Genomic DNA, 11,316 nt, shown 5'->3' with positions numbered 1-11,316 from the left:
AATTATAGTATGATAGAGAGGGAAGCCTTGGGGATGGTGTACTCCGTCCAGAAGTTTAGACATTACTTACTAGCCACGTCATTCACATTCTATGTGGACCACCAGGCGTTAATGTACCTAGCGAATAAGCCAATCATTCAAGGGCGAATAAGCCGATGGCTGCTGCTGCTACAGAGTTTACATTCAACATTATTGTATGACCTGGGAAAAGCCATGTGATAGCCGACCAACTATCTAGAATCAAGTCAGGGGAATTAGCGGAAGGAGTAAATGAAGACTTCCCGGATGCCCACTTATTCTGCATTGTCGTTCTTCCTGCCTGGTACACAAGCATCGGGGAATATCTATCGACATCACAATTCCCGAGAGAGATTCCACCAGGGGAGCGAAGGAAGCTCGCACTAAGGAGTAAGATGTTTCAACTCATTAATGGCCTTTTATATAAAATGGGACCTGACCAGATCCTACGACGATGTGTCCTGGAGGAAGAAATTCAAGCTATTTTATGGGAAGCACATGAAGGGCCGACAGGAGGGCACATGGGGCCCGACACCACGGCCAGGAAAGTTCTATTGGCAAGGCTATGTTGGCCGACACTGCACAATGATGCCCGGGAGTGGGTGATGAGTTGTGACACGTGTCAATGGGCGAGGAGGCCGCTGAAGAGGGATTTTATGCCCCTCAACCCATCCAATGCCCAGGAACTGTTTGAACGATGGGGGCTGGATTTCATCGGACCTTTGAAGGCAAGTCGAGCTAGATGGTGCAGATACATCGTGGTGGCCACATAATACTTGACCAAGTGGGTTGAGGCACGGGCTCTGCCAGACAATTCGGTTGTCAGTACGACAAGATTTATCTACGAGCAAATCATTACATGGTACAGGATTCCAATCCAATTGACGAGTGACCGGGGAGGACATTTTGTCAATCATATAATCCAGTTGCTCACAACGGAGTTCAAGATATTCTACTCCTTATCAAGCCCTTACTATCCTCGGGCAAACAGGCAAACCGAGGTGACAAACAAAATAATCATCTCAGCGATTTACAAGTCATGTGGAGTGGAGAAGGAAGATTGGGAGGAATGCTTACCATCGGTATTGTGGGCGTACAAGATGACGTATAAGGTCACCACAGGACAAACCCCCTTCCAGTTAATGTTCGGACAGGAAGTTGTGGTACCAGTGGAATTCATGGTGCCGAGTCTTCGGATCACCATTGACAACAGAGTAGGCGACATGGAGAGTCTTCAAGAGAAGTTGTATGCCTTGAGCAAGCTAGATGAAAAAAGAATGATGGCACAATGGGCCACAAAGGCAGCCTAGCAAAGACGAAAGGTTTGTCACGACAAGCATCTTTGACAAATGAAGTTTACTCCGGGGCAATTGGTGTTGAAATTCAATGGGAGGAATGAAATCAAACCCGAAAAATTTAAAGTACGATGGCTAGGCTCCTTCAAGGTATGCGAGGTCAATGCCAACGGGGCGATTAAGTTGTGGACGCTCGACGGGAAGGAGATACCAGACGTCGTCAATGGGTCGAAATTAAAATAGTACCACGAACAGAGACAAACGACCGATCCCGAACCCTCTCGACGAAATAATCATAATTTTTTTATTAAAAAAAAAGCATAGTCGTACGAGTCCGTACGACATATGACCGTATGACCCAAAAAAAAAGGGAAAAGTGCACCGTATGGTGGGGCCACACATCCACCGTACGGTGGCATCACGTGCCCACCGTGCGGTGGCACCGCGTGGTCACCGTATGGTGGCATCGCGTGCCCACCGTATGGTGGCACAACATGCCCACTGTGTGGTGGCATTGTGGGGTCATTGTGTGGTGGCACCGCGTGCCCACCGTGCAGTGGCACCGTGCGGTGGCTATATTACCTGCATGCCATATATTAACCTACAACATCAAAGAGGCAAACAAAAATAAATAAATAAGGGAAACATCGCCGAGGAAGGAGATTACAAGCAAAGGAAAAATCACAGAGGAAGGAGATTGCATGCCATACACCGCACACGCGCAGGCCAAGTACACCACATGCCACAGTCGTACACCGTACTTGACATTTGGAAGGAAGGGCAACACGTGCAAGAAGGTTAAAAACTCTATAAAAGAAAATTAAGGGAATTAATCAAGAATCAATGGACACAAATAGGAACAAGGCGGATTGGAGAAAACAGTTCCAGTCATTAGAAGACAAGTTACAGGGAGGGCGAAAAACTTTAGAATCAAGTGCAGACACAGGCAAGCGAATTTTGCCATCTGGTGTGCGTATTGCAGGTAGCCTCAGGATGAGCAGCAGTCAGAAAAGCAGGACGCATCGTCCAAAAACCCAATCGACAAAGGACAAGGAAGAGGTAACAGCGGACAATATTGTGTTCGAGGCTCTTAATGGAATAGACTGCATGAATTGGTGGGCAAAGACACCTCATGATGACCTAATAAAGAAAAACCTTTGCTAAGTACAGGTACACTGGGTTGTCCAAATGCCAGTTTTCTGCATAAAAGATTTTGAGGTGGTTTTGCGTGCCATGATTGGCAGCTATGATAGACACCGCCACCAGTATGTATTTGACTATCAGCACCAACGAATAACTATTTCCTACATGGCAGACGAGTTCAGTAGGGTGTTTGGCATATTGGTGTTGAAAGGGAAAAAAATTGATACTTCACAGAAAATCACTCTAGAAAATCATGCCACCTTGCTATAATTGATGTTGAGGGATAACCTCACGCAGGGAGAAAAATATATCCTAAAAAGTGCAGGCAAGAGTAAGGGGGTCAAGAAAACATTTTTAGCTAAGGGAGTACGGCGATTGCTTGTTGTCCGTAGTGAAGAGTCGCCTTACAGGTGACAGCCGCGCGTGTGACATAGTTATCGCACAAATAGTGTTGATGAATGGGCTACATAATGGGGTGGTGTATGATTGGGCATCACTGCTGGCAGATAGGATGGACGAGTTCATGACTCTACAGTACAAGAAATTTTACATGCCGCATCATGCCATTGGGTTATTTCTTGATGTAGTCTGCATGTTGATCACCCCAGGCTCACAACCATTAGAGCCACAAGGTCGTGTTGCACTGGACCAGCCACTTATATTCTATTGGTCGCACTTGGACGTCTTGGCACATGGCGCAGAGGCACGTCTGGGCACAAAAAGGAAGAAGCCCGCCATGTTAGAAACGAAGTCTGACATAGAAGAGTCTGACGCAGAGGAGGATGCTGATAGCGGTAGGGAGGAATCCGCAGACATCTCCCAGGTGAGCAAAGGGAGCTTTCGGTTAGCAGGTAGAGGGGGGACCAGTTACCTGAAGAGGAGGTAGTGGAATCGACAGGTACATAAGGGTCTGTTCTAGCATCTCACCAAGCTCGGGTCCACTTTACACCATCACACTTACCGAAGACTTGTCAGTTGGCAGTGCCACGGTCATTCGAGACAGTCAGCGTAGTCACCACGGTGCCAATACCTAGTTTTGGGCAGCCTCAGGTGACGATAACTATGACACCACCGAGGGTTGAGACCACAATAGGGACCGACTCTGGAGCAGCGTTCGTTCAGCAGGATGGGTTGGGTATCTTGGTGAGTGCAGGGGCTTCCATGGAGCAGGATGTGCCGGGTGTGCCAGGTTATATGCAGGAGGTAATGATGGAAGCAAACGCTCTCCATGATGACCTCAACGCTTGGTTGAGACGTTACCAGCTCACACCTGTGACACCTGTAAGGGAGGCCACTCTATCTCCAGACAAGGAGATGTATTCCTTGGATATCATTGATCTGGAGGAAGGGAGTTCTCCGAGCAATAGGGCACTTTAGAGGGATGTGTCACCCCTGACGGATGTAGTAACCAGTCCTTACAGAGAGGAGGGGGTGCCTGTGGGAGTACATCAGGGTACGGGAGAATTTGAGCAGTTCATTGCTGAGACGACTCTAGGAGCCCAATGACTTGTGTCATCTGCCAGACTCCAGGAGGATGTTGCCATGGTCGAGGGGATGGAGAGGTTGTTGACCTTTTCCCGCACCAGATGCCAAGAGGAGTTTAGGAGGTGTTTCGAGTCTATCGGGTGGCCTGAGACATAGAACCTGGCGATGTTGGAGGCTTGGCGCCTCACTGAGGGGGTTGGTGAGACCTAGATGCAGTCCTTGTTGAGAGAGGTGGAGCAGGCCTTCCGCGAAGGCTATCTTGAGCTCTGAAGGACACAACACATGGCATCCACAGTTGAAGCCTTGCACGTAGCAACAATGACAACTCGGGAGGAGCTGACTGCCAGGTTTCAGGAGGTTGAGGCTACCATAGCACATACTCAGACAATGATGGACATTCTGGTGGCAGATAAGTCTACCTTGGTTATGCAGCTAGAAAAGGAAAAGGCATCCAGAGAGTAGTTGGAGACTCGATTGGTCAGTGCACTGGAGAGCGTGGACAAGAAGGATAAGGAGGTGTTGGAGGCCGTCTATATGGTGAAGACTGCAATGGAGCAACAAATGGTGGTAGAACGGGATCTGAAGAGGAGGACAGAGCAAGTGTACGAGCTACGTGGGCGGTTGGCGTCCACCGCTACCCCACCACCGACACCTTCTTCATCAGGGACGCCCTCTACACCCCCTTAGTTGTTGTTTTGGGTTTCAGTTTTGCTTGTCCATCATTCCCATTTTGGTTGTTTGTCGTCCGGAGATGACATTTCTTTTTTGGGGGGATGATGTTGTCGGGTAATTAAGCATTAAGGTAAATTGTGTTAGCATCGACAATTAACCCATCGGTTGTTAGCAGTTGGCACCGTGTAACTGACCGACTCCTTTATATTGTATATGTTCCCAGTCTTTGGACATGCTATTGTAGTCGAACATATTGTGATCATTGTATGTACTGGCTTATTATGAATCAATAAAACACTTGTGAGTTCCATATATTTTGTGTACTGTACTTCTGTCATTTATGCAATGTCTTAACCTGACACCCTACGAGGAAAACAAACTTCATCAGCTTTACCCTGATCTTCTTTCTCCTTTAGCTTGTCCATCAATTCCTTCCTCTCGTCTCTTGAAGTGCTCACCTGATCCTTCAAGTCATTAATAAATTCATCAGCAACATTCAGGTTTCTTTTCAAGGTACTGATCTCATTTTTAACTGGATCAAGATCCTCAAGTGCCACACTAAGCTGTCTCTGAAAACTAGAATCCATTGATTCAATCTCCCGAATCTTACTCAAGAGGTTAAGCTTCCTCAGAGGAAATAGGCTCTAATACCAATTGTTGGAATCAAGGATCACTAAGAGGGGGGGATGAATCAATGATCTACCGGTTAGCAAATTTTTAGATCTAACTTTAAATGACCGGAAGCATACACATGAAACTGAAATGCAGAAACATAAAACAGTCAACCATAAAATCATAACATCAGATTTTTACGTGGAAACCCAAATGGGAAAAACTACGGTGGGATTTGAACCCACAATATTATTCCACTATGGCCAGTAGCAAAACAATATTACAAAATGGGAATGCACATACATTTAGGCACACTGCTCAGAGCTCACCGCTCAAATACAATAAGGGCTGCAACCCTGGAAGGCTCACTGCCTTACAAATCAATTACAATGATGAATTACAACAAAATGAACTCCAAGATAGCATCTACAATGCTTGGATGAGTTTCAGTTAAGTGCCAAATACACCGACTAAATCACCTCTATTGTTATGCTCTATTCTACCATGTTCTCTGTCTCAGTCAGCTACCAGATCAAGAATGCGCACGTGAAACTATGCCAAATCGGATTCTCGATCACCTCTCACTCATATACAATCATATCATCCACCAAAAAGATCATCTACACTGGTCTTATATATCCGCAATCACAAAATAGACCATTTACCATGTCGGCCTGCTAATGTAATGTGTAGTCATATGTTGGCTAGACTAGATCACCAAGGATAAATGTGGATCACCAAAACAATAATAAAATGATGTCTCTATGTCGGCTCAATCATCCCATACATGATTCATAGCTCCGCAATTACTAGAAAGCTTCTAGACCAAAACTGCTCTGTTCATCCTAAAATACCGGTTAACTGGCTACCAGTTGATATCCTCTTTCAAAAATCAAGATCCGTGATCACCGAATAAGAATCTCATGAAGAGTTGCCATCAATGACAACCATAAACCAATAATCAATCACCAGAAGCCACCAAATGAGTGTCAATGGCCAACAATTATCTGTCCAACACTCAAAAGATTATGCTTTAAACCTTCAACATATAAGATATCGTCAATATTATTCTTACCATCAAAGGATATAGAACCTCTACCATGAATCACACAAGCTTTATCATCTCCAAATCTTACTATACCACCATCATAACTTTCCATACTCACAAATTTACTTTTATCACCTATCATATGATGTGAACAACCACTGTCAATTGCCCATTCATCTTTCTCTTCAATCTTAGCAGCCTCCTCAACAACGTAGCTTGTAGGATTCACTGGTACAGGATCATCTTCCTTGATATCAATGAATATAAATTCATCTCCAAAATTCTCATTGTCTGATTCCTCATTTGTCACACCTTCATCAACAACGTAATGGCATCTCTTCTAATTTATGTACTTCCGGTAGGGCTTATCATGCTTCTCATATCTATCATGCTTATCAAATCTATCATGTCTTTCAAATTTATCAAGCTTATCATGTCTAGACATTCTTTCAGGACACCTAGAAGCAAAATGTCCTATCTTATTACAAGAGAAACATTTCAAAGGTAACTTTCCATCATACTTACTGGCTCCCTTAGGCAATCTTCGAGCAATATGTGCTTCAAGATCATCAAACTCTCTCTTTTGCTCTTCCATCTCTCTCATCTCTCTTTCATACCTCGAAACCCTAGATGAACTCTCTCCTGGATCATACATCTGCTTCCCAAATACAAAGGCTTTAAATGCAATCTCAGATTTGCCATGTGATTCTCCAAATTCTCTCAACTCAAAAGCAGCTAGCTTACCAACCAACATGTCTCTTGTCACAGTAGTCACACTCCGGAACTCATCAATAGTAGCAACTTTAGCTTTATAAGAAAAAGGCAAGGATCTCAACACATTAGCAACAATCTTATCTTCCTCAAGAGTTCCGCCAACACATATGGTGTTCATAACAAGTTCATTCACTTTAGCCATAAAGGAAGTTATATTCCCATCTTCTCCCATCTTCAATGATCCATACTTTCCCTTCAAACTCGACAACTTAGCAATTTTAACTCGTGCATCTCCTTCATATAAGACCTCTATCTTTTTCTATATCTCATGTGCAGTCTTCAAACCCATCACATTAGTCATCTCGAAATCGATCAAGGCACTCATCAACTCTTCCTTAGCCCTTATGTTATGTTCAACTTCCTTGATCTCATTAGTAGTAACTGGTCCATTCAGAGGAACATTGTAGACATTCTTTGTAATCTTCCAATAATCTTATCCAAGAGACTTCAGGTGAACTTCCATTAGGCCCTTCCATACAGTATAATTATTTTCATCAAATCTAGGACTCTCCTTCTTGAACACATAGGTTACCATCCTAGATCTCCTCAAGCGGTTAAGCTTCTTTCGGAGGATCTGGCTCTAATACCACTTGTTGGCAACAATAAGGAAGGAAAACTGAGAGGGGGGGGGGGGTGAATTAGTTTTCACTGGATTAAACAAATTAAGCACAATCCCAAATCTGATCAACTGCAGTAAAAATAAGGATAACAGTTTAAGAGTAACACACATAACACCAATTTTTTGAAATGGAAAACCCGATTAAGGGAAAAAGCACGGTTGGAACCTACCCATAATGAGATGATACTCAACAGTAGTATGTGTAAATATTACAATGAGGAATGCACATGCATTTAGGCACATTGCCTAGAGCTCACTGCTCAAATTACAATGACCTAGAAGGCTACAACCCTCAGGGAAGGTTCACTACCTTACAAAAAGATTTAGACTATAATCCAACAAAGAGGAAGTACAAAACTAGCATCTTCTAATGCCTAATGACAGTTCCGATTAAGCTCATATGTCTGCCCTTCACCGATATTTTCTCAATACACCACACTGAAAGATGAACTCACTTGATCACACATACACCACTTTCTGATAATGCAGACTCAACAACCATACATCACCAAACCACAAATATAACACCTATTTATACAAATCATCAACCTTGACTACAAGGTCGGCCAAACCCTTAACACCTAATTACAAAATTACATCACACGATACATAAATCAACCACCGGACCAATACAATGTCATAAATAACATAGCATGGACCTAAATCAACTCTTCAAACGTGCATCACCATCGAAAATCTCAGCAAGATCAACCGCAACACGTTACACCACCAAAAATACTGCATAACATGAAAAATATCACCGGACCTAGAAGATCTTCAATAACATGCACAAGGATCAATGCAGACCACCAAAAAAAATAGGACATGATTAGGAAACATCAACAAGCATGTTAGAACCATCTGCAATAGCTGCACCAATATCACTTATTCAAATCTTCATCGATCAACACACTAACACTCAAGAACACTTAACAACAACAACTCGGATCAAGAAAGATAGCTTGTGAAGCATCAAATCATGAACCATCTGAAATGAAGATACACACGAACATCCAAAACATTCTCCCAAAACCGCAACACAAGATATGATCATACCGTAGCACAACTGATCAAACACCATAACACTGCAACACTGAACACTGAAAGCCAATCTTCATACCAGAATCCACAACCCGATCAAATCATCACATAGCATCATGGAATCGATAAAGAATAACATATCTCTAGTTGATTCAACATCCTAAACAAATAAACCAACCAGATCAACTCACTACAATCACTAGATCACAAAAATATTTCTCTGCAACACCAAAACATAGGAATATGTTGACATCAATGACAACAACATATCCTAGCAGCAATAATATCCAACATCTTTATCTAGGTCAACATAGAGCAAATTTACATATGTGAGAATATGAGCATAATCCATCGATTCAGAGAAGGAGATGGTGTTGCTAGCGACCTTAGCACCAACTGAGGGGATTTGATCCTTATCACCTACACGAGTTATATTGGGGCCTTTTCCCTCCCCATCGACTCCCCAATGCTTGAAGCTTTGAGATTTGAGACCTAGGCCACGCTAAGAAAAGGAGCATCCGCCATAACAACCTTGTCACCGAAAGCAGGGAAACTAGGAGGAAAGGGAGCAAACTGCAAAAAGGCTTGAAAGGAGGGATGATTGCCAAAGTCATCATTGACTTGACAAAGACTTGATGCCGATTTGAAGGAGGTATTGCCTAAAGAAATGGTGTTTGGAGCCTTTGCACCAGGAAGATTGGAGCCATGATGTGCATAGCGATCATTTGCATCGAGAGAGCAATAATTATTTCGATTTGAAACCCTAAGCGTAGAGTAGGAGATTTTGGGAGTGTCATTTTTTAGTTTTTTCACAATTTTATTATTATATTCTTCTTTGTATTTAATTATTTCTATCCCAACATTAATTAAATAATTTTACCATTTAATTAATTTTTTGTCCATAATTAAGTGATTTAAAAAAATTTAATTAGCTAACACCTACTCTCAAAATTGAATAAATTTAAATAATATATTTAATTTGCCCACCTCAAATAAACCTCTATACATTTTACACCTTTCCTTATCCTTCCACCTCACCAAACCATGTGCATTGCAACCCCCCCACCCTCTCACAATTTTTATCAACCATTGATCTTGTCATTTAATCTCCACCATTGATTAAATATAATGTGAGACATAAATAAGACCTTCATTCACTCATTTTCCTCCTAACACTTTTTAATACTTACACTATCAACAAATTACCAAGCATTATTGTTATTAAGAGCTAGCACTATCACTATATATTATCAAGCATCAAACCTTCATACTATCATGATGACATTGGAGTTGTACTATAGAATCTTAGAGCAAATCTACATCAAGTGAATCTCAAGTAACAAAGGAGTCCTCTAAGGCATTTGTGTTGGTATTATTGTTTATCATTTGTTTTATGCATAGATCCTAGCCTTCATTACATAATCATGTGGATTCTGAGTTTGGATCTTGCATTGCATTGTTCCTTATCTTGTTTGATTCACATTTTCATACATTTGTTAGTGTGTTTTTCAACTAACTTAAAAAACATTCTTAAATATTTATAGATATGCACGCATACTTGATAATTAAAAGTAACTTATACATTGAAAATAAATTCATAGTTAGACTTACTCTATTGATTAGTTTTTTGTGTTTACATAAACTCACATTAGTAGAATTATTATCAAACATAAATGTTACCGTTTTCATTTTAAAAATAAAATAGATTTATTTTATTTGGGTTTTGCGGAGTAGTTGAACCTTGGACCTACATAGAAAGAACCCAAAGCCTTGACACAACCTTACCAACCGTTTGAGCTATGGGTCGAAGCCCAAGTAAAATATATTTTATATATAAAAAGAACTAAAATAGTCTATAACTTAAACACTAAGTCATAGATTTTTAATAAACTTAAATGTCTTATTAAATTGTTTTTTTATGACTTGTTATAAAAAATATTATTTAAATAAATTTTTCTATCTAATAGTCTTATGAACATTAAATCCAACTCACCAACCTTGTCAAAAGATTATTAGGTCCACCGTAAAACTTAATTCTAAATTGTATTTTGTTGAGGAAAAAAAAAAGACTTCTATGCCCTTGGTCAATACAAATTTCTTGGCCATCACGTTTAGAAAAAAAAGAAAATCCCATTTCAAACCTTATCTACCTGCTTAACCCTCTTCTAAGCGCCTTTCCATATGACCGCAGGGTTAAAATAAAGAGGAGCTTAACAACAAATTCCAATACAAAAAGGCCCACCTTCCTTTCCGTCCGCAATCGATGGCAGAAAACGCGGCAGCAGAGGGCGAAGGTCGCCATCGCCGTCCGATCATCCTAGAGCAGCGGACGCATTAAAGTTGGCCTTCTCGAGGACAAAAAAGAATATTAAAAAGAATTAGCCCACACAAATCGAGAAGAACCATAATTTTATAAAAAAGCAGATAAACCCGATAAACAGAAAGCAAAGCCAAAAGGCCGGTTAAAATATTGCACGGACGGTGACACGTCATCACTGGCTGCCCGTCCCACGATCTGGTACACTGTTCCGACACGTGTCAGAGCGGGCTGCCCGCGGTGCCCGGGCTGCCCGGCTGAGAAGCAGGTACCGTCGTCTATACTCACCCCA

At 41.8% G+C, this 11,316-nt stretch overlaps 1 protein-coding gene across 1 annotated transcript; it reads left to right on the top strand.

Moving 5' to 3' along the window:
* The first annotated feature begins 446 nt into the window (after positions 1-446).
* On the top strand, positions 447-1,328 carry LOC131876154 (uncharacterized). The gene is made up of 2 exons (XM_059220970.1): positions 447-763; positions 887-1,328. The coding sequence occupies exons 1-2, from the start codon at positions 447-449 to the stop codon at positions 1,326-1,328; spliced, it is 759 nt and encodes a 252-aa protein (XP_059076953.1).
* Positions 1,329-11,316: the final 9,988 nt, after the last annotated feature.

Source organism: Cryptomeria japonica, chromosome 5 (assembly GCF_030272615.1).
Source record: "Cryptomeria japonica chromosome 5, Sugi_1.0, whole genome shotgun sequence".
Lineage (NCBI taxonomy): Eukaryota > Viridiplantae > Streptophyta > Pinopsida > Cupressales > Cupressaceae > Cryptomeria > Cryptomeria japonica.
The sequence above is the reverse complement of the archived record's forward strand: the minus strand, read 5'-3'. Positions and strand labels throughout refer to the sequence as shown.